Source organism: Vombatus ursinus, unplaced genomic scaffold (genome assembly GCF_900497805.2).
Source record: "Vombatus ursinus unplaced genomic scaffold, bare-nosed wombat genome assembly UNPS02014859.1, whole genome shotgun sequence".
NCBI classification, from domain to species: domain Eukaryota; kingdom Metazoa; phylum Chordata; class Mammalia; order Diprotodontia; family Vombatidae; genus Vombatus; species Vombatus ursinus.
In genome coordinates this window covers 876413-900042 of record NW_020954637.1, presented here as the reverse complement: position 1 = coordinate 900042, position 23630 = coordinate 876413, and the positions used below count along the sequence as shown (strand labels likewise).

General features: G+C 45.3%; 1 protein-coding gene across 3 annotated transcripts in view; it reads right to left on the bottom strand.

The window, feature by feature from the left end:
• The window catches only part of STPG1 (sperm tail PG-rich repeat containing 1), an 89759-nt gene that overhangs the window by 31144 nt on the left and 34985 nt on the right, over positions 1 to 23630 (bottom strand). Inside the window, exons 1-3 of one of the 3 annotated variants that reach the window (XM_027841450.1) lie at positions 16863 to 16933; positions 15931 to 16032; positions 4263 to 4433 (exon numbers count right to left, since the gene is read on the bottom strand). In XM_027841450.1, the coding sequence (XP_027697251.1) occupies positions 4263 to 4433; positions 15931 to 16032; positions 16863 to 16931 (342 nt within the window). In that variant the 5' untranslated portion in view covers positions 16932 to 16933. Of the gene's footprint in view, positions 1 to 4262; positions 4434 to 15930; positions 16033 to 16862; positions 16934 to 23630 lie in introns of those variants that run through there. The other 2 variants (XM_027841449.1, XM_027841451.1) reach the window with 2 other exon arrangements.

Here is a 23630-nt window from a genome sequence, read left to right as displayed (position 1 = left end):
GGAGAGGCAGAGGAGGGGAAAACAGGGCAGAGGAGGGGAGGAGAGAGCAGGGCAGGGGGAAAGAAAGAAAGAGCAAGCCAGAAGGAAGAAGAGAAGGGGAGGGAAGGGACAGTAAGAGATGGGAGGGCAGGGAGTGCAGGGCAGGGTAGGGAAGGGAAGATTCTTTAATAGAATTATTACACATTTAACCAAGCTGTAGTCAGGGTGAGGCAGCGTGGCTTCATCAGAGGCGCCACATGAAGGGAGATGCTGCTTTCTCCCCCAGCCATGGTACCACTTCCTCTGCATTATATTTATTCGAAGCCAGTCCCAACACCTTACACCTCAAAGTCTTCTGCCAGCCTGTGCCTTCCTGTGGTTTAGGCAGGAAGTCATCCCCAGGGAAAGGGGAAGAGAGAGTAGTGTTGCTGAGGAAAGAGTAGAGACTTCAGGATCAGGAAGGACTTCCAGAGCAAGGTCTAAGCTCCTCAGAGAAGGGAGAGGGGCTTCCTAAAGACAAAGCCACCAGGGTTCCCTGACGGCCTGGATACAAGTGGACAGAGATCACAGAACCATAGATTTAGAGCCGTAAGGGACATTAGAAGCCACTTAATCCATGAACCTTTTCTTTTTACAGACAAGGACACTGAGGCAATGCCCCCAGGAAAGGGAGCAAAGGAACAAAAGGAATGGTCCCCAAAGGCCCTTGGAGAAGAGCCCTAGGTTCCTTCAAGGGGTCTACCTCAGGAATGTTTGAGGGGATATCAACGTATCTATTTAAATCCCCCAGTATGAGGGCAGGGGTTGGGATGGTGGAGGAGACCATAAGCCAGGTACTGAACTCCCTGGGAAAGGACAGAGAGTGACCTGGGGGCCAGAAGGATCCAGGTGGGGTAGTCTAGCTAGATGGGCGCAACCCTCAAAAGAGGAAAGTCAGCTGAGTAAAGGCAGCAGAGAGAGGGTCTGGAAGTGGCAGTGAAAATTGAGGAGCGTGACCACTCCCCTTCCTGACTCCGTTGTCCCAGCAACAAGAGAAGGTGCCTCCAGGGAGGGCAAGACTGGCTAAGGATGTCTGCCCTGCCTTCTGGGGCGGAGTCAGGCTTCTGTGGCTGCAGGAAGAGGGAAGGGGCAAAATAAACACCAAAGTCTAAGAGAAAGAGTGGTTTCTGAACAATAGATGAGTAGTCCCAGAGGGCAGGGCCCACATGGGTGCTTTCTTTGTATGCCAACACTTAGTCCACATAGTAGGTGTTTCATAAATGTCTGTTGACTGTTAAAAAGCAGGTAAGGCTAAGGTGGAAGGGGTTGAGGGATGGAGGATGGTATCAGAGGAAGGAAATCGTTGCTCAGGCAGCTTGCAAGTGAATGGAAAGGATGCGGAGAGGAAAACAGATGTTACTAGTGCAGGAATGATGGGTTTTCTCATCCCCCTCCTCTTCCTTATCCCCAACATTTAACTTTTAATCTTTTACCTCTTAACTACATTTGTTCCAGGTATAGGAATTCCTAGAGAGGGTTCTGGTATCTGGTATTTGCTTTTCAATTCAATTCACATTTATTAAACCCCTAATAGCCACAAGGCCTTGTCAAAAGCTTTGGTTAGGCACAATTTAGATGAGAATTTAGTAATTTATGGTTTAAAAAAAAAAAGACAGAGCAATTCTGGCACAGAGAAGGCTTCCCTGAAGGACCAAGGTGTGACCTGGGCTGCCATATGGACTCAGCAGTTTGTTGGTGACCATTAGAGGAATGAAGCCATAAATTCATGCCCTGCAGTGGGGGTCATGAGTCTTTGCTTTGTGTTGGTAATGGATCTACAGAGGTTTTGCTTGTGTGGGGAGACAGCAGGGAAGAGCGTTCTACAGCCTGGGAGGACTGTGTACCCTGTTTAGGGGTTGAGGCTGTAAAAAGGAGTGGTATTCCAGCGCCTCAGGGGATCCCATTCTGGTGAGGGAGTATGCTCAGGATTTCAGGGCTGGAGGTAATCTGATACTGCTAAAAAGTGGGGTCTCCAGAGGAGTCCCCCTGCCCCAGAACCTATGATATTCAGGAAAGGAGGTGCATAGTGTAAAGGTGGGGAGAGGGCAAGGGAATCTTTGTAAGCAAGGAAAATCCATCTGCCAAAACTATGGAGAATCTCATGAAGTTTTTAAGGAAATTGATTCTGAGTAACAGAAAAATCAGAGAAAGAGACCATGAAACAGGAGATGGGGGATTACCAGGGCAAAATAGTATATACATGGTCATTGGCAATCACTGCATCAGATTTTTTTTTGCTTACTTTTTTTTTTTTTGTTGAGGCAATTGGGGGTTAAGTGACTTGCTCAGGGTCACACAGCTAGTAACTGTCAAGTGTCTGGTCTGAGTCTGGATTTGAACTCAGGTCCTCCTGGGCCAGTGCTCCATCTACTGTGCCACCTAGCTGCCCCCATGCTTACTTGTTTTTATTTACCCCAGTGGGGAGTTCAGTGGGAGAGCAGAAGGCTGAAATGACTGTGATGTAAAGACAAACGGCATCAATAAAATATGGTTCAGAAAGAAAGAAAATAGTATTTTTAAGGATGGCACATTTTAGAAGATGATATGTGGGCCTCAGTTTTCTCATCTGTAAAATGAGAGGGTTGGAATAGATGATTTCTAAGGGCCATCCCAGCTTAGTATTTTTCAAAGCACACATTATTTCATTGACCCTCCAAACTCACTTCCCAGTGAGGTAAGTTAACCATATTAATTTAATTCAATAAGCATTTACGAAGGTCTGAGGCAGCATGACAGTGAGCTGAGTGCTAGATTTGGAGTTAGAAACTGAGACCAAGTCTCAGCTCTGCTCTTCACTGGCTGTGTGGCCTTTGGTAAGTCAATAAATAGTCCCTAATCAATAAACATTTATTAAGCACCTACTATGTGCCAGGCACTAGGCTAAGCCCTGGAAGGCAAGGGGCTCTGGTCAGCAGTGTGGTGTGGCCGCCAAACCGAAAAAGCTAACAAGACCTGGTTAAAGGAGGAGCAGCTTCCAGGAATAAGGAGGTGAGAGTTCTGGGATCCTTAATGATCTTAATGACGGCATAGTGAGGGCCCTGAACCATGACTCATGAGAACCTTTGAAGGAACTGGGGATGTTTGGTGTGAAGACCATAGCGGGCAGGGAGGAAGGGGGAACATGATAGGTATCTTCAAGGATGGGAAGAGCTATCCTAGAGAAGAGGGGTTAGAGTCAGGCTTTACCCTTCAAGAACCAGCAGCAATCGGTGGGATTTGAAGGCTTGAAGTAAGGAAAATTTTCCTAACAATGAGAACTGTCCCAAAAGGGAGGGGGGCTGCCTCAGGAGGTGGTAGGTCCCCTCCCCAGTGCTGGGTTTCAAGCAGAGGCCAGATGGACACTCACTTTGGGATGATGTCATTGAGGGAAATACTTTTCAAGTACGGAATAGGGTGGCCTCTGGGGTCTCTCACAACTGGGAAATTCTAACATTCTAAGAAGTTACTTAATCCAATCCAATCCAACCCAATCCAATTCATTAAACATCTATGCCATGCCAGGAACTCGGGATAGAAAATCTAAGAACCTGCCCTCCAGAACCTTCCGTTCCACAAAATCATTCTGGGCCTAGGTATCCTCACCTATAAAAATGTGGGGGTTGGGCTAGATGAACTCTAAGCTTCCTTCTGTGTGCCTATGACATTCATCTATATTACCCCGACTACCTTACAGGGTGTTCTGAAAAGCAAATGCCAAAGATTTATTCGAAGGGCTTTGTCAGAGGTAGAAATCACGATGTTAACTATTGTTACCAAGCCCTTGTGGACAGTGGTTTGTTTTTTTAACTCCTAAGTCATTTTGGGTTCCCACTGGCTCCCTGGTATAGATGGTGTCAGGACTTGCTGGTAGAATTGGGGCCAAGGGAGTGACTTCCAGGTGTGTGTGAGTGAGTGTGTGTGTGTGTGTGTGTGTGTGTGTGTGTGTGTGTGTCTGTCCCCTCCACCTCTAGCATGCAGGCTTCCCTCATTAATACCAGCACCCAGTACACCCTGGAGCAAAAAGCAGCAGATCATATGCTATTTCAGAAAGAGAAGGAACTGCTTAGGAAGGTAATGAATTCCAAGCTATCAGAGGTTTCCAAGGTGACACTGGGTGGCTGCTTCTCAGAGGAATTACAGAAGCTTCTTGTGAATTGGGGAGGGCAGGGTCTAGATGACCTCAGAGGTCCCTTCCCATTCTAAGATGTTCTCCTACCCCAACCTTCCCCCCCCCAAGCCTCCTCCCCAGGCCCTTTTCCCCTTACATTATAGTGATTGGGTGCTGGGGTGAGCCATTTGCAGCTTTTCTCACAGAAGGGCAGATGGAACATGTGAGAGCATGAATTGCTGAAGTCTTTCTTAGAAATCAAACTGGATGGAAGGTTGTAGGCATTGGCTGCTGGGTAATTGGAAGTTTTCATGGGCAGTCGGTTATCCTGCAAAAAGAAAAGCAATCTAAATGCCTCTATCGTGGGCTAGCTCAGGGAGATCCAGAAAGCAAACATGGAGGCCTCCAAGCCTTTCCAAAGGGAGAAACTATCCCAAGCAACAACGATGGCATCAGTGATGATGGGGACAACGAGGATGATAAAACACCAAGAGGCGTCATGGCTTAATCAATGGGGGACTGGCATTGGAGTCAGCAGGGCCTGGGGTCTGGTTCTGCCTCTGAAACTTACCAGCTAGTAAACTTAGCCCCACTATTCACCCTCCAGACGCCCCAGGCAATTCTGAAGTTATAAATGAGGTGCTGACTTTGATCTGTGGAGAAAGTTTCTAGGCTGGGAGACCTCAAAAATGAAATCACAAATCCAAACCTAATGATAATAATAGGAATTGCTCACTTTTATCTACTGTTTTACAAAGCATTTTCCTCAAGACAGTACAGTGAAATGGGGGTGGAGGTGGGTGGGAGGGAGGGTATTATTATATACACTTTAAAGTTGTGGAAACTGAGGCTCAGAGGAAGAGAAACAACCTGCCTAAGGTAACCCAGTGCCGTCGAACCCAGGTCTTTGGACTCCAAGTTCAGTGTTGTTCCAACTACATCGTGGGCTGTTTTTTCCAGCTAGAGAAGCCCCACGTGCCCTCTGGGCTTGTAGGTTTTGGTTCTTGAGAAAAGCAAGTTCAGGCATGTTTTAGCTTGAGCTTAAAAAAAAAAACAACAAAAACCCCAGCCCTACCCAAGCAGGTATCAAATGTTTTGGGGCTTGGCATAAAAGGCTTTGCTTTCGGTGCATTTCTGTTGCTTTGACTGCCTTCTGATTCATTCATACTTGACTCATCAGCTGTGTGCTAAGGGTTATTTAATGGGAGCTCAGGGTTTCTTTAATATTTTACTAGAGTCTTCTTAGCAAAGCATGACTTGCTGTTTCACATAAGGAAACAGCGTGGGATCTGCGTGTGGCCCAATGAAATTGGGTTCCAACCTTCAAGTGGCCAACAGTTCCACAGGACTTGCTCTGCCTTCCCCCATTTCCCATGTAATAGGTGTTTACATAAGATTCAACAATATTTTTGCTGTCTCATCAGAACCAATCCAGGAAGCCCGTGACAAACTGTTCTTAGTTAAAAAACAAACAGAATCGATGTTTGCCCAACGAAGAGGGACAAAAGCTATAGAAACTAGACGATAACATCTTCTTCACCTGGGATAGTATGGCAGGTATCACAGTAAGATCGAGAAAAAATGTCCAGTTATCTCCAAGTGAAATAGTTGAGGACATTGCTCCGAGTTTCAATGGGCTGGGGAGGCTGGGGGGAGGCAGACTTTGCACATCGCCCAAGGGAAGGGTGAGCCCGAGACGCACTGCTTCAGGGTGCTCAGCTTCTGGTGCAAGCCTTCTCAGAAGCACTGGCCTGGGGACCACCAGGGATACTCAGGTGCCGATCTGGAGGTAAATGCCCTGAGTTCCAGTCCTGACCTGTGTGACCTTGGGGAATAAAAGGCATAGGAAATATTTATATAGTACGTTAAGGTTTGCAAACGGCTTTATATACATTACCTCATTTGATTCTCACAAGGGTTCTCTGAGGTCAGTGCCATTTTCCAAATGAGGAAACTGAGGCTCAGTCACATGACTTACTCAGGGTCATCCAGCTAGTAAGTATCTGAGGTGGGATTTGAACCCAGGCCTTGCTGACTCAAAAGTCCACTATGCCATTCTGGGCCTCACTTTCTTCATGTATAAAATAATGGGGTTGAACTAGATACCCTTTAAGGTCACTTCCTACTCTAAACGTGTGATCCTGTGTGTGGATCCCCCACCCCCACCCCTCCAAGTTAGTCTCTGGCCAGATGTGCTGAGTTCTAGGGGAGAAAGGAAGGAAAGGAAGGAAGACATGAGAGGAGGGTGGAGTAGTCTTTATAGGAAGAAGAACTGGCAGGACAGAACTAGAGTCCAGAAACCTGGGTACGAATCTCACCCTCTCAGTCACTTTACCTGACACTCAACCTCGTCATCTGTAAAATGGGGGTGATCCCACTTGTACTTCTTAGGAACACACTTTGTAAACATTCAAGCACTGTAGAAATGAGAATCGTTACTACTTCCTCGGGGCAGCTTCATTGCTGGAGACACCAACCATCATAAACTTATAATAAATACTCCTTGAGTTAGACTGGACTGAACTGGACTGACTTAGCCCACAGGGATGGACTGGATTGAACTGAACAATCCACTTCTATGGGGTTTGACCAGGTCCAATACAGCAGAACAGCTTCATCCACTCTCTTCCCCATCTCATCCTACATTCTGTAGCTTCCATGCATTTGGACTCCCCTATAACATACTCCTGTTATCTTCACTATGTGGAGGGTAGATAGAACATAGGTCTTGAAGCTATATTAAATCCCTCCTCTGGCATTCACTAACAATTCAGTTTACCTCCCTGAGACTCAGTTTGCTTACTTGTAAAATGGGGGTAATACACGGCTAGTGCTTACCTCACAAGGTTGTCGGGACTCTCAAAGGAGACAATGTATGGGAAACACTTCACAAAATTTAAAGTAATATGCAAACATCTATTATTCAAAGATATTTGTTTCCTTCAAGGCCTAATTGAAATGCTACCTCTTCCATGAAGCACTCCCTGATATCCTCCCCATCTCCCCTGCAAGCTGAAATCAATTTCTCCCTCCTCAAATGTCCTTAGTCTTTCCTCTGAAACTTTCCTTTGCAGTTATCACATTGTACCTTGTATAGGATCCAGGATGAGAGAGAATAAGCATGACCAGAACTCGGGTGATCATCGAGTCTTAGGATTAACCCATCAGTCATTCAATCCACAAGCACTTACTAAGTACTACTAATTCACTAAGTGACAGGTGCAGTGCTGAGGATGTAAAGAACAAATCAATGCTTATTAGCAAGGATTTTGCATTCCAATAGAATTCTGAGATTATAGATAGAGCTGGGAAAGACCCCAGAGGTCATCCAGTTCAGCCTGCCCATTTTATAGATGAGGAAACTGAGACCCAGACAAGTAAAGTCACTTTCCCAAAGTCACACAGGTGGTTAGATGGTAGAGGCAGGTCATCTGACCCCAAGTCCAGTGTCCTTTCCACCATATTATAATATACCCCGTTTCCCCATTGCCCTCCTTGAGGGCAAGGGCTGGGTCTCATTTCTAGGTCTTTGTATCAGAGCAGCAGGCATTCTGCCTTGCTTCTACTTGGTGTTTCACAAATGTCTGAGGCTGATCTCGGCTCTGGACTGAAGACCCCCATTTGACAGACATGGGGAGGAGGCCACCAGGCAGAGCAGAGGTGAGGAAAGCCCTGAAAGAGGCCCGACCTGAGCTCCTAGCATAGCCTCTCCTCGGTCCCCTCCCCACCATCACCCCTCACCTAGAGCCTGGGATCTCGGCTCCTCCCCCCTTACCATGGTTCTGTGGTGGGAAATGAGAAGGGCAACTCCATTCTCATAGAAAGGGTGAAAGGGCAAGACCTGGACGTGTGAGCAGGGAGGACAAGGTAGCGGGCAGGCCCAGGACAAAGCGCTGTCCCTAGGCGAGCCTGGAAAATTGCGTCCCCTTTTCTGCATTATTATCTACCTGAGGCTTCAAGCCTTTGTTATAATACAGGAGATATTGCGCAATAAACCCCTACCTGCCACAGAGAGGAATTTTCTGGCATTTCAAACACGTTCACTAGCATTTCCCAGCCTTCAGGCTAAAAGCCAATGTAATTCATTATTCATTTTTAAAACTCTATCACAAAGTGCTCCTCCTTGTACCCCACTGACTGATGTGCCCTGGGCAGCTATTCATCTTACCTACTCCTAGTCCCCGCTCAGTGATCAATAGGATATTTCATTCTAACTTGGGCAAGCCATGGATCAAACATTGAAGAACCCGGAACTTAAAAGCCCTCCACTGATCCCTGGATCTTGGGTTCACCCCTTTGGGCTCATAGTTTTAGAGCTAGGAGGGACCTCAGAAACCATCAAGCCCAAACCTCCGATTTGACAAATGAGAAGACGTGGGTCCAGAGAGGTCGAGGGGGTGACCCGCCCAACTGAAGTCACACTGGTAGCAATAACAGAGCCAAGATTCAACACCAGATCTTCTGACTCCAAATCTTTTCCACTGTCCAAGAAATCCAATGTAGCATTGCAAGCCTCCTATGAGTACGGCTCCTGGGTAGCCCCAAAGCTTCAGGAGACTTAAGAAGGGAGGCAGTGAGGTCAAAAGCCTTCCTCAGTGACATCGTCCGCACCAGGTCTTTCCTTAAGTCATGCCACTCTTCACATGAAGTACAAACAATGTAATATTGACTACTCAAAGAACCAATGTTGAACCTCGGTGGAAGTCACTGTCTCTCATGTGTACCACGTTTTCCATTACTTTGGGGCCATTAACCTCCCATCAGTCCCAGTCACAGTTATTGAAGAATGCATATGTTGTTTTGGGGTTTTTTCTTCCTACTCAAGGATATGGAAGAAGGAATGTATATAACAGTCCAGTGCCCCAAGTCCAGTGTGTTCTGCTGACAAAAATTTTTCTTTAATGCACTGATGTTAAAAAATAATGCTAACTACTTGGTATTTTTTTTTTCACGATCCTTTTTGTTGTTATTTGACTAGAAAAATATAGTCTTTCTTTTTAATACCTGATTTTTAAAAAAATAATTAATTTCTTTATTTTTAGTTTTCAACATTAACTTCCATAAGATTTTGAGTTTTAAGTTTTCTCTCCTTTCCTCTCCTCCCCCCTCCCCAAGATGGCATGCAATCTGATATAGGTTCTACTTATACATTCATTTTAAGCATATTTTCCCATTAGTTATGGTGTAAAGAAAAATTAGAACTGATGGGAAGAACCACAAGAATGAAGCAATAAAGCAAAACAACAAAAGAAAAGGAGAACAAATAGTATACTTCCATCTGCATTCAGACTCCATGGTTCTTTCCTTGGATTTAGACAGTATTTTCCATCATGAGTCTTTTGAGTTGTCTTAAATTCTTGCATTGCTGAGAGGAGCTAAGTCTATCAAAGTCAGTCCTCACACGGGGTTGCTGTTACTGTGTACAATGTTCTCCTGGTTCTGCTCACTTCACTCAGCAACAGTTCATGTAAGTCTTTCCAGGTTTTTCTGAAATCCGTCTGCTCATAATTTCTTATAGCATAATAGTATTCCATTACTTTCATATACTACAACTTGTTCAGTCATTCCCCAACTGATGGATGGGCATCCCTCAATTTCTAACTCTTTGCTACCACATAAAGAGCTATTTTAAATATTTTTGTACATGTAGGTCCTTTTCCTGTTTTTATGATCTCTTTGGGATACAGACCTAGAATTGGTATTGCTGGGTCAAAAGGTACACACAATTTCATAGCCCTTTGGGCATAGTTCCAAATTGCTCTCCAGAATGGTTGGATCACCACCAATAATGCGTTAGTGTTCCAATTTTCCTGCATCTTCTCCAACATTTATCATTTTCCTGTTTTGTCATGTTAGCCAATCTGATAGGTGTGATGTGGTACCTCAGAGTCATTTTGATTTGCATTTCTTTAATTAATAGTGATTTAGAACATTTTTCATATGACTATACATAGCTTTAATTTCTTCCTCTGAAAACTGCCTGTTCATATCCTTTGACCATTTATCAGTTGGGGAATGACTTGTATTCTTAAAAATTTGACATTGTTCTCTATATATTTGAGAAATGAGGCCTTTAGCAGAGACACTGGTTGTAAAAATTCTTTCCCAGTTTTCTGCCTCCTTCCTAATCTTGGTTGCATTGGCTTTGTTTGTGCAAAAATTTTTCAATTTAATGTAATCAAAATGATCCATTTTGCATTTCACAATGTTCTCTATCTCTTGTTTGGTCATAAATTCTTCCCTTCTCCATAGATCTGAGAGGTAAACTATTCCTTGCTCTCTTAGTTTGCTTATAGTATCAGTCTTTCTATCCAAATCATGTACCCATTTTGACTTTATATTGGTATAGGATATAAGATGTTGGTCTATGCCCAGTTTCTGCCATACTATTTTCCAGTTTTCCCAGCAGTTTTTGTTAAACAGTGATTTCTTATCCCAGAAGCTGGAGTCTTTGGATTTATCAAATAGTAGATTACTGTAGTCATTGACTGTTATATCTTGCATACCTAACCTATTCCACTGATCCATCACTCTATTTCTTAGCCAGTACCAAGTAGTTCTGATGATTGCTGCTTTATAATACAATTTAAGATCTGGTATGGCGAGACCACCTTCCCCTGCATTTCTTTTCATTAGTTCCCTTGATATTCTGGACCTTTTGTTCTTCCAGATGAATTTTGTTATTGTTTTTTCTAGCTCTATAAAACAATTTTTTTGGTAGTTTGATTGGTATGACACTGAATAGGTAAGTTAATTTAGGTAGAATTGCTAATACCTGATTTTTAAAGATTTGCATGTCATTCCATGTCATTTCCATGTCATTTTCATGTCATGTTTTCAAGTCATTAATCTCCCATCAATCCATGTACTAACTTGTCCTGGTACCTCTTTCTCCAGAATTATATAGTTCTCCACCCTTGGGCTGGAGACTTGAAGGCACCAATCAGAGCCTTCCCAGTTGAAATTTTGGAAGGCAGGGATGAGCCAAAGTCCAGTCCTTGACCCTAAGCCTCAACTGATCCATGAAACAATGTCCTGGGCACCCAGCACTTTGTTTTGGAACTGGTCCATGGGACCTTGTCTTCAGTCCTAGGTAGCCAGAGGACCTAAGTTCATTCCCCACCCCCCAGCCTCACCCATGATGGTTGCTGTCTGTCACCTTAGGAAAGTCACTTAATGTCCTTGGTTCTCGGTTCCCTAAACAGTAAAATGCAGAAATTGGACCACATGTCCTCTGAGTTCTCTTCTATTCCTACACTCCTTTTTAAGTTTCCTGGATTCTTTAACCCTGTTTTAGCACATAGACTTAAAACTAGGAGAGATCTCAGAGGTGATCTAATCCAGCATCTGCATTGGAGGTCCAGAAATGATCTGCCAAAGTCCTACAGGCATTAACTAAGTATCAGGGGCAGGATCACAGCCCACATCATCTGAGTGCTATCTAGAGATAGTACTCTTTCCACATGCTGCATGCCCCACACAGAGGGATCCAGCTTCCTGGCCACCCTGGCCAATCAGCTGAGTTGACATCTTGAGTTCAAAGATCTCCTGAAAATCACCTAGAGAAGGATGGCTAACATTGAGGAGGGCCTGGAGATCATGCCATATGAGAGTTGACCAAAGGAACTGGGGCCATGGAATGTGGAGAAAACTCTGTGGGGGGAGGGGATGAGGTTCATAAACTCCTTGCGGGTCTTGTCTTTATGTTCCTGGTGCCCAGCACAGTGCTTTGGCCATGGGAGGGACTTAATAAGTGCTTTTTTTTTTGATTAGATTGGATTGGATTGGACTGGATTAACTGGGGTTCATAACACCTGTCTCCCAGTATTCAAAGGCCTACAGCTCTATGTCCACAGAGGGTAGAACTAGCAATGAATGCAATGGATGGAGGTTAAAGAGGGGACATTTTAGGTTTCCTATATAGGGAAATTTAGAAATAAATAAAAAACAAAGCTCCCAGCAGTTATAGAGCTGTGCCCAATCAGAATGGGCTGCCTTTGAGGTGTTGGCCCCCTGTCCCTGGAGGACTCCAAGAAGAGGCTGGATGGTCACTTGTCTGGGGTGTCATCGAGGGCTTTCATGAGCTGGAGCAGATGGCCTCGGAGTTCCAAATCTGAGAATCTCTCTCTGTTTCCTGGAGCCCGATTACCGCTGGCACAGAGCTGGCCTGGGCTGTGCCTCCCTCATGTGAGAGCCCTCTCTGACACACTGATCTCCTTAATCCCCCCAGCTAAGTCCTGTCTCTTTCCCCAGTGTCTCTCCTCTGAGGCCCCTCATTTCTACTCCCTCTATCACTGTCCAGGGTCAGGCCCTTCCTTTCTTATTTAACCCGTAGCAGTAACCTCCTAACCAGTCTTGCTGCGTCCAGGCTGGTCAATCTCCATTCCATTCCGCTGCCTCACTGCCCTGCTGTCCTCTCTTCCAACACTTTCAATGGCTCCCCATTGACTATCAAATAAACTCTGGAATCCAGTATTTAAGACTCCAGATATTCCCCTTCACATATTCTGTACTCCAGCCAAACTGGCCTGCTTATTCTGTCCCTCACCCCCATCCCAACCCCCATACTCACCCCATCCCATGCCATCATACTCCCCCACTACCTTGGCATCAAAGTGTCCATCAACGTGATGGACAGAGAGAAAGAGAGAGAGCTGGAGCCAGAGTTAGGAGGACCCAGATTCAAATCCTGCCTCTGCGACTTGACCTGTTTAAATCATACCTGGGATATAGTCACCACGTGATCTCAGGACAAGTCCTTTAATGACTGAGTTTCCCTTTCATTATTGATAAAATGAGGATATTTAAAGCACTTCCTTCATGGTGTTGTTAGGGAGATCAAGGAGGCAGTGTATGAATGTGCTCTGCTAACCTTAAAGCACTATATTGGGGCAGCCAGGTGGCGCAGTGGATAAAGCACAGGCCCTGGAGTGAGGAGGACCTGAGTTCCAATTTGGCCTCAGACACATAACACTTACTAGCTGTGTGACTCTGGGCAAGTCACTTAACCCCAAATGCCTCACAAAAAAAAAAAAAAAAAAAAAAGCACTATGTAAATGTCAGCTTCATTTCCTCATAGGTTCCCCAGGACAAGAATGGACTTCCCCACTGTCCCCACGTGAAGTCTTTACCTCCCTTCAAGGCCCCCCTCAGGTAACACCCATTCCTCTACCACTCTTGCTCCTAGGTAAAATGGTCCCCATTCTCCCCAGATTCCTCCTAACATTTTGCATGTCTCTCTTCTCCCTCTTTCTTAGATCAGGGGAATTTATGTGTCTGCCATTCCCTACATCCAACTGTAGGCTTCTTGAGGTCAGGCTCCATGTGGATCCATCTCAGTATTCATGCAGCAAAGTGGATAGAGTACTGGGGCCAAAGTCAGGAAGATCTGAGTTCAAATTCAGCCTCAGACAGTTACTACCTGTGTGACCCTGGGCAAATCACTCAAACTCTGTCTGCCTCAGTTTCCTTATCTGTAAAATGGGGATAATAACAACACCTATCTCCCCGGATTGTTGTGAGGATCAAATGAGATAATATTTGTAAAAAAAAAAAAAATGCTTAGCACAGTGCCTGGCACATAGTAGGAGCTATATAAACACTAGTTGTTGTTGTTGCTGTTGTTATTATTCTCCATGCAGGTAACCTCGTTTGATAAACTGTCTGCTGTGGTATGGAGCTGGGCTGTGGGCAGAACCCCTGTTTGGCTGTGCAATCCACTGGAAGGAAACCTAGGTGTTGCAGGAAGTGTTTGCACATGACTCAGAACCTCCACTCTGCAGTTTCAACAATGTGTGCCTCAGTCACTGACAGGTGGATTTCCACAATCCCTCAGGGCGGGGGGGACCGATGAGTCGTCCTGCCTCCCTGACGGGATGAAGCAACGGGCCGGGCCGGTGGGAGGTGGCGTGCTTTGGGTCACAGTCAGTCCGCAGCCTGGGCAGCCAGGGTTAGGTTTGGCTGGCTGATGAGTGTGCCAGGAGAAGGGCACGTCCCTTGCGTGCCTTCCCTAGAGCCAAATAGTAGCAAGGTGCCTGTGGGGTCAGGCCAGGTGTGGTCCTTCTGACCCAGCAGGATGGGTCTTGAACCCGCTGGAGATGTGGGCGGTCCAATGCTGAGACCTGGGGCAATGCAACTCTGCCTATCTCCGATTCCAAAGAGCAGCGGGGACATTCCTTCCATTCTGGAGAGACTCTGAATAGGCCCTGTAAAGGGCTTTGAGATCATCTGTGGGGGCGAATGCTATCATAAGTCATGGAATGTGGAGAAAACTCGGTGGGGGGAGGGAGTGAGGTTCATAAACTCCTTGAGGGTGTTGTCTTTATGTTCCTGGTGCCCAGCACAGTGCTATGGCCATGGGAGGGACTTAATAAGTGCTTTTGGAGCATGGAGCCTCTCCATGACGTTTAAAAGGCCATAAGGAGAGTGCAGCTCTCTTCTCCGGGGCTTTCCTCCCAGAAGCCCCGGGTAGGTAAATAATGTGAGGATTGTTAAAAAGCAGAGGCTTGGGGGCAGCTAGGTGGTGCAGTGGATAGAGCATTGGCCCTGGATTCAGGAGGACCTGAGTTCAAATCCGACCTCAGACACTTGACACTAGCTGTGTGACCCTGGCAAGTCACTTAACCCCATTGCCTAGCCAAAAAAAAAAAAGCAAAGGCTCCTAAATGGGGGAACCCAGATCCTCAGTGCTCTTTCTGTCATATCCCCCCAACTCAAAAACAATCATAAGAAGTCTTCAAATACTTTTTTTTGCCATTTCTATTTCAAAATGATTTTCTGTATTTTGGCTTGGCCAAGACCTGTTGGGGCCTCGTTGTATTTATTTAGATGTGGTTATAAATACTCAGACACAGAACCTCTCTTGACAGATTCTGACAGGGCCTCGGTTTCCTCATTGGAGAAGAGGATGATGACAGTACCCTCTCTACTTCTTGGGGTTCCTGTGACGCTAGTGCTTTGTCATTAGAAAGCACGCTACAAATATTGTCATCACTTTGCTAGGATACCTAATTGAATCATCCCAAATGGCCAAATTCTGAATTCTCTTTCAAGAGTCTCTCCCCAGCTCTGCCTGGGTGTGGCACGGGGGTGTGGCAACAAAATGGAACTTTTCGGCTTCTATTTACCTCTCTAGGAAATGGGCAAAAACATTTAAGAAGAAAGCTTTTCTCCTGACCAGGGTCATGTCTGTGAAAGGTTTAAGGCTCTTCAGATATAACCAAAGATAGCTTGCATCATGGAAAACTACCTTGGACTTATCAATAGACCTGAGTCCCCACCTCCCCCACTTCCTGTCTGTGAAAGCTTCAGCAGGTTACGTAATTCAATTTCCATTTCTTCAGCCAAAAATGATCAATACCTGAGTAGGAGGAGCCAAGAAGACCTGGGTCCAAACCTTACCTCCTACCCTCATTACCTGTGGGTCTCTGAGCAAGTCACTGAACTTGGGTTTCTCCATCTATAAAATGGGGATGATAATAGCACCGACCTAACAAGATTGGGGGTGAGGATCAGATGAAATAATGCCTGGAAAGTGTTTTATAAATCTTAGAGGTCTCTGTATAAATGTAAGCTATTATTATTGTCATCATTATTATTACTATTATTATTGTTATTCTCATTACCTGGAAGGGTGTTGTAAGCACCAAATGAGGTAATTGGTGTGAAAGCCCTTGGCAGACAGAAAAGCACCTACTAGAAGTGCAGCCTCGTAAATGGCAGCGAAAGAGATAGTAAAAGACACAGGAGGCCGGAGAAGATTGTGCCCCGGCTTCTGGCTGTGAAGGAAGAATGGAATAAGCCACAGAAAAGAAAGATTGTCTCACCACCGAAGGAAAAGCTCCTGTTCCTTTCTTTGATAGTGAGACACTGTTGAACTCTGGAGACTGATGAATGACATTGTAGAAGCCTGGACCTGGGTTTTCATCCTGAGAGAGAAAGAGAAAAATCCTGTCGATCAATCAGTCAATCAATCACCAATCAGCAAACTTTATTAAGTGCTGCAGAGGTACCAGGCATTGACCAGTCCAGTCCCCTCTGCTGCCTTTCTGCCTCTGAGTGAGAATGCCCACCAAGCAGGCGCATTGCCAACTAAGTGAAAAGTCCCATCTTCTGCCCGTTTCTCTAAATGCCTTGTCACCTCCCCCCATCTGGTAAACGTTTCGCTTCCCAAAGAGCTCTGGATTGAAGATTAGGAAACCTGGGTTCTAGTCTCAGGTCTGCTACTCACTCTCTGTGTGACCTTGGGCAGGTGGCATTGATCTCTGGGCTTCAGGTCCCCCGTTTCTTAAGCTGTAACTAGGGATTCTGACACAGGCTGCAAGAACCAAGGAATGTAAGCATGTGGGGGGCAGGGGGGAACACAGGTGCAGTAATGAGAACAGTACCACCTGCTAGGGAGGAAGGGAACTTAGAACACAAAATGTTTGAGTTGGAAAGAACCTCAGAACATTAGAACAGGATAGTGCTAGAGCTGAAAGAGATCTTTGGACAAAAAATTTTAAAGTTAGAAGGTATTAGAGAACACCTAAAGTAACCCCTCATTTTCTATAAGGACATGGCTGTAATTAGGCTGGGACAGCTGGGGCTTTGCTCCAAGGCACTGAAATTTAAAGGGGGCACCCTGCCTCCCCCAGCAGTCCTCCAGGGTGCCATCCTCACTTATCCATGATGTAACCACCTACACACAGACTGTTACCACCACCACCATCCCCATTCTATCACCACTATTCCCTTCTCCTGGCACCCAGAGTCCTACCTGCTGCAGACCACCATGTGGATGTTCAAATTGCATCTTGGGATGAGAGAGAATATCACTGCTACACATTCCCCCATCACCATACACTTCACCCCTGTGAGGATCCTTGGTCATGCTATAGGGGCACAGCCCAGACTATCTGTTACATTAGTCACCCCTTCCCCTGTGCACCCAACAGAACAGAAGAATGTACAAGCCAGGAGACTGCATGAAAACCAGCTCCCTGCTCGGCTCCCACAGTCTTCCTACTATTCCAATTCATCAGGCTTCTATCTAAACTTCCAGGCTGCTCATCAAGGGTAGTTCTATATTGGCAGCATTTAGCGAGGATGTTTGGAAGGCAGAGAAACTTGTATAATGGCATTGCTCTCCTGCTCAGAACTTTTCTATGACTCCCCATTGCTGACTCACACCCTCAATCTTGTCTTCAAGGCTCTTCACAATCAATCAATCAACAAACATTTATTAAGCACTTACTACGATGCTAGGCACTGAGGACACAAAGACATTCATAACCAGTTCCAGCTTTCAAAGAACTCACATTCTAATGGAGAGACAACATGCCAACAACTACACAAGAAATACACGGTGTAAATGGGAGGAGCATAACCTCGGAGGGAAGGAGATAGGTGGGATTTGAACTGAGCCTCCAAGGAGACTGGGGAAGCCAGGAGGCAGAGGTGAAGAAGGAAAGCATTCTGTGCATGGGGAACAGCCAGTCAAGAGATAGAGCGCCGTGTTCAAGGAAGAGCTCGAAGACCAATGTCACTGGACAGTGGTGTGTGGGGAGGAGAGTGAAGTATAAAAAGACTGGAAAGGTAGGAAGGGTCAGGTTCTGAAGGGCTTTAAAAGTCAGACAGAGGATTTTATATTTGATCCTGCAGGTGATAGAGAGCCACTGGAGTTTATTGAGTAGGGGAGTGACATGGTAGGATCTGAGCTCTAGGAAGATGACTCTGGAAGTTGAGTGAAGGGTGAACTAGAGCAGGAAAAGACCCGAGGCAGACAGACTGACCAGCAAGCTGTGGGGGCGTGGGAGGTACTGAGAGCCTGCCCCAGGGTGGTGGCTGTATAAATGGAAAGAAGAGGATGTACAATGAAAGGTGTCATAAGGGCAGAAACAACAAGACTTGGCAACACATTGGATATGAGAGAGAAAAGAGAGGAAGGAGCTAAGGGTTACACCAAGCTTGTGACCCTGGGGGACTGGGAGGACGGCGATGCCCTTAACAGTAATAGAAAATCTGGAAAGACTGTGGGGGGAAGAGATAATGAGCTCTGCCTGGGCCATGTTGAATTTGAAGTGATTACACGACATCCAGTTCAAGACGTCCAACAGGCGTTAGTGATTTGAGACTATAATGTAGGAGGGAACTTGTTGTTCAGTTGTTTTCAGTCATGTCTGACTCTCTGTGACCTATTTGGGGTTTTCTTGGCAAAGAAACTGAAGTGATTTGCCATTTCCTTCTCCAGCTCATTTTACAGATGAGTAAACTGAGACAAATAGGGTTAAGTGACTTGTCCAGGGTCACACAGTTATTAAGTGTCTGAGGCCAGATTTGAATTCAGTTCTTCCCTACTCCATGCCCAGCACTTTATCCACTGTACTAGCTAGTTGCCCATAAGAGAGAAGTTAGGGCTGGATATACAAATCTGGGAATCATTTACATAGAAATAATAATTTAACCCCTATAAGATTACCAAGGGAGATAATATAGAAGGAAAAGAGAAGAGGGTCCAGGAACAGAGTCTTGAGACAGCCATGATTAGTGGGTATGACCTAGATGAAGAAACAGCAAAGGAGATAGAGAAGCAGCAGCCAGGCAGGTAGAAGGGCACCATCAGGAGAGTTGTATCACAAAAACCTGGAGTGGAGAGAGTACCCAGGAAAAAAAAGGATGATCAACAGTGTCAAAGGTTGCAGAGAGGTCAAGGATGATGAGGAATGAGAAAAGGCCATTGGATGTAGCAATTAAGAGATGACTGGTGACTTTAGAGAGAGCGGTTCCAGTCTAATGATGAGGTTAGAAGACAGAGGGTTAAAAATCAAGTGGAAGAAGGGATGGTAGTCCACTTTCTCAAGGAATGTAGCTAAGGAAAGAAGAGATATAGGACAAAAGTTGGGAGGGTGGTGGATGGTAGGATCAAGAGAGGAGTATTTTTAAGGTTGAGAGAGATATGGGCATGATTTGTAGGCAGCAGGGAAGAAGTCAGTAGATAGGGAGAAGCTGAAGATTAGGGTGGAAACAGTAGAGGGGGCAGCCTACTTGAGAAAATGGGAAAGAAGGGATCAAGGGTGTGTGTAGAGGGTTTTACCTCAGCAAGAAGAAGAGCCACCTTTTCATTAGAGATAAGGAGGGTGAAGGAAGAGACAGTGAGGAAAGTGAGGAGGAGGATGGAAGACAAGGAAGAATCTCATCCAATGGCCACAGTTTTTACAGATGAGTATGAGGTAAGGTCCTTAGTTGAGAGGGTGAGAAGAGGCGTGATGTGGGAGAACTGAGAAGGAATGAAAAGATTTTAAAATGTCGTTGTAAAGAGTGTGAGAATGAATAAATTAGGGGTATATAAAAGGATTGCCTTGCTGCAGTGAAGGCCCAGTTAAGATTATGCAACATAAATGTGTAGTGATTCTAGTCACCAAGGGGTGGAGATAAGGAAGAGAGGACGATGTAGCCAATGAAAGGGTAATTGCCTGGGAAAGAACTCAGGGGCTGGAGGAATCAAAAGTCTCAGTGAGGATGAAGAACAGGGTTCATAAAGCAGAGAGAAAGATAGAATGATAAAAGGTAATGATCAAATGAAAGAATTTTGGATTTCATGAACATGGAAGTGATCACAAGAACAAGGATATGACAATCTGCGCATGATTGAGATGCAGACATAGGTCACAGAGATTGAGTAGATTGAGCAACTGGAACGTTGGGATACTCAAGATGGAGTATTAATATATATTGATGTCTTCTTCAATGTTTATTGGGGATAAAAGTTGGAAAGGAGGAAGAGACTGTGAGCCAGACCCTGAACTCACTGAAGAAAGGAGAACACTTCAGGCTGGCGGTGGGAGGGAGGTTGATAGATAACAGCCTAACAGATACCATGGATTGGATGAGAAATTTGAATAGTATGACTCTCAGAGAAGGAGAAATTGCCCAGTGGTTGGGGTGGAAGGAGAGTATAGAAATGGCAATGAGTAGCCAGAAGTATGCCAACTTTTGGATCATGACTGTGAGTTTAGGGGTACGAGGGAAAGCATGGCCAGGGAAGCTGTGTCATCCGGAAAGAATCAGGTCTCAGTGAGTGCCATAAGACAGAAGGGATAAGAAAGGCAAAAGTTTAAGATAAAAGTGAGTTTGTTAATGATTAAATGGGTATTCTAGAGAGCACAGTAGAAGAGGTGGGTAGATGTGGATTGGGACCTTTGTGGGGTTTGGTTGAGCCAGATGGGAGTGAGAGAGAGGGTAGCTGAGAATGGGGAACAAGGTTTGTACTTCTGTAGCCAGAGGTTTAGAATACGGAAAAGTGAGAGCATGGCGGGGGGGGGGGCACGTAGTGGGAGAGACAGATATATAAATGATTAATGAATGAATCCAGGCAGAGTATCAGTGGCTGGAGAGAGGTCCATTGAGTGTTGTTTGAGGCCCTCCCTTGAGGTCCACCACATTGGAGTTGGTAATGCTATGCCTGGCCATGTCCAGTATACCCATCTCACAGTAGGCAGGGGCTTGTCTGGTCTGGGGAAGGTAGGTCAGGTCTGGGAAGGGCCTCTGGGGAACTGGAGAAGTCTCCGGTGCAAATTGGCCCCAGGTGGGTGGCTTAGAGCCAAGCTGATGCACCTCTCTCTGGGAAGGCTCTGGGGCAAAGACAAAGGCTAAGAGACAAATGACCTGGATATGGGGCTGAAGCAGAGCTTCCTGGGGAGTCTCTAAAATAACAAGGCAGGTGGCTGGATTGAGGTGGTCATAGGGCTTCCTAGGGTAAAGATGGCCTGGACCCAGGGCTGAGGCAGAGCTCCCTTGAGAAGTGTTTGAAAAGATACCAAGAGGCAGCTGCTTCCCTTACCACTCACATCTCCCATCTCCCATCCCATTAGCCGTGAGAGTTTCAAACCAATCAATCAACAAGCATCTATTAAATGCCTATTATGGACCAGGCACTTTCCAAGTATTGGGGGGGGAAAGACAAAAACAAAATAGTGCCTGCCCTCAGGAAGCTTACAGTCTATCAGGAAAAAGCAATATGAGAGACAGCATGGTACAGAAGAGAGGACGTTAGACTTGGATAAGAAGACTTGGGTTTAAATCCTGCCTTAGACAGCTGTGGGACCTGGTCAAGTCATTTAACCCCTTTGTATCTCCCAAGATCATAGACTTAGAGTTGGAAGGGACCTTTAAGGCCAAATAGCCCAACTCCTTCACTTTGCAAAAAAGGAAACTGAGGCCTAAAATGGTTAAGTGACTTGCTAAAGGTCCTATAGTTACAAAGGGACATAGCCAGGATTGAGATTCAAATCTAGGTCCTCTGACTCCAAAATGCTCCTTCCATCATACCAAGCTGCCTTTGTTTCCTCTTCTGTAAAACAATGGGGTTAAGTCTCTCTAAGTTCTAAGTCTACAATCCTACGTTCACATAGACACAAAAGATATATAGAGTCGAACAAAGGCAAAGGAGGGGGGGCACATCAGCAGCTTTAGCCAATCATTTAATCTTTCTAGGCCTTAGTTTCTCCATCTGTAAAGTTTTTTTGTTGTTTATTTGTTTTTAGTGAGGCAATTGGGGTTAAGTGACTTGCCCAGGGTTGCACAGCTAATAAGTGTCAAGTGTCTGAGGCCGGATTTGAACTCAGGTCCTCCTGACTCCACAGCCGGGTGCTCTATCCACTGCACCACCTAGCTGCCCCTCCATCTATAAAGTTAATCTTGCATTAATTACCTCATGGGTTTGTTGTGAGGAGAGCCCCTCTGTAAATCCTGAAGGTGAGTTCTCATTAACTCCCATCACTCTCTTCTCCCTAAGTCTCTATTCCACCAAATCGGGTTATCTATCCATCAATTGCCGAGCATTTACTCAGCACCTTTTCCTATGCCTCCAACATTCCCTCCCTGACTCTACCTCTATTTCTGCCTGTTGACATGATTTATATACATACATCATCTCCCCAACTAGGCTATAATATCCTTCAGGGAAGGGGTGTTGTCTCATGTCAGTCAACAAACATTTGTGAAGCACCTACTATGTGTCAGGCACTGTGCTGCATGCTAGAGATAGAAAGGCAGGAGAAGTCTCTGCCCTCCAGGAGCATCCAATGTAATGGGGGAAACAAGACATAAAAAGAATCTGAAAAGGGGGGAGAGGGGAGATGAAGTCAGGAGGTGTCCAGCCAGGGTAAAAATGATGAGATGTCTGCCCTAGGAGCCCTCCTTAAATGGAGAGTCTGGGAGGAACTGTTGCCTGTCCACTCTCTTCTGAACTTTCTAGTTGGGGGTGGGAGGAGCTCAGGGGCAGGGGGTACTAAGGTGTGAGTTTCAGAATTAATGAGATCTGGTAGAATGATGAATTTCTGGAGACCCTGATAAAGTCCAGCAGGGCAAGAGAGTGGGAAAAGCCACTGTTGTGAATAATTTTCTATAGAAGACCATATCTTCATAGTTAGACAACTGATTATAACAACAGCTAACATTTATATAGCACATCACAGAGGCAGCACAGTGGATACGGCACCAGGCCTAGTGTCAAAAATATCTTAGTTCAAATCTGGCCTCGGACACTTGCTAGCTGTGTGACCCTGGGCAAGTCACTTCACCCTGTTTGCCTCAGTTTCCTCATTTGTGTAATGAGCTGGAAAAGGAAATGGCAAACCACTCTGGTATCTCATACAAGAAAACCCTAAATGGGGTCAGGAAGAGTCAGACACCACTGAAAATTGAGTGAACAACAAATAAAAAGTTTTGCAAAGCACTTTATACATGTTGACTCATTTGTTCCTCAAAACAATCCTGTGAAGTAGGCACCACTATTGTTTCCATTTTGCTGGTGAGGAAACAGAGGTCAAGTATTATTAAAGTAACAAAGTGTTTATCTTTGTATCTCTTCTTCTGTACGTAAGACTCTTGATAAAGGGTTATTGGATGAATCAATGAAAGCAGACACCAAGAAACATGGGAAGACTTATGTGAACTGATACAGAGTGAAATCAGCAGAACCAGGACAACAATATAAACAACGACCACAACACTGTAAATGAAAAGAAAAACAACAACAAAACCATCAGGACAGAATATTCTGAAATTAGAACAACAACCAATCCAGCTAGGTGGTGCAGTGGAGAGAACACCAGGCCTGGAGTCAGGAAGACTCATCTTCCTGAGCTCAAATCTGGCCTCACACACTTAGTAGTTGTGTGACCCTGGACAAATCACTTAACCCTGTTTGCCTTAGTTTACTCATCTGTAAAATGAGCTGGAGAAGGAAATGGCAAACCACTCCAGTATCTTTGCCAAGAAAACCCCAAATGGGGGCACAAAAAGTCAGACACACCTGAAAAATGACTGTACAAAATCCAGCTTGGTCCCAAAGAAGAGCCATGAGAAGACACCTCCCCACCTCCCTTTCTTTGCCAAGGTGGGGGTCTATGGCTGTGGGACACTACAGATTTCACTTTTTCCCCCTATTATCCTAAATAGTTTTGCTGAATGTTTTTCCTCTTCTTTCGTATTCTCTATTATACAGGCTGGCTCTGTTGGTAGGAGGGGAGAAGGTTACACTAAG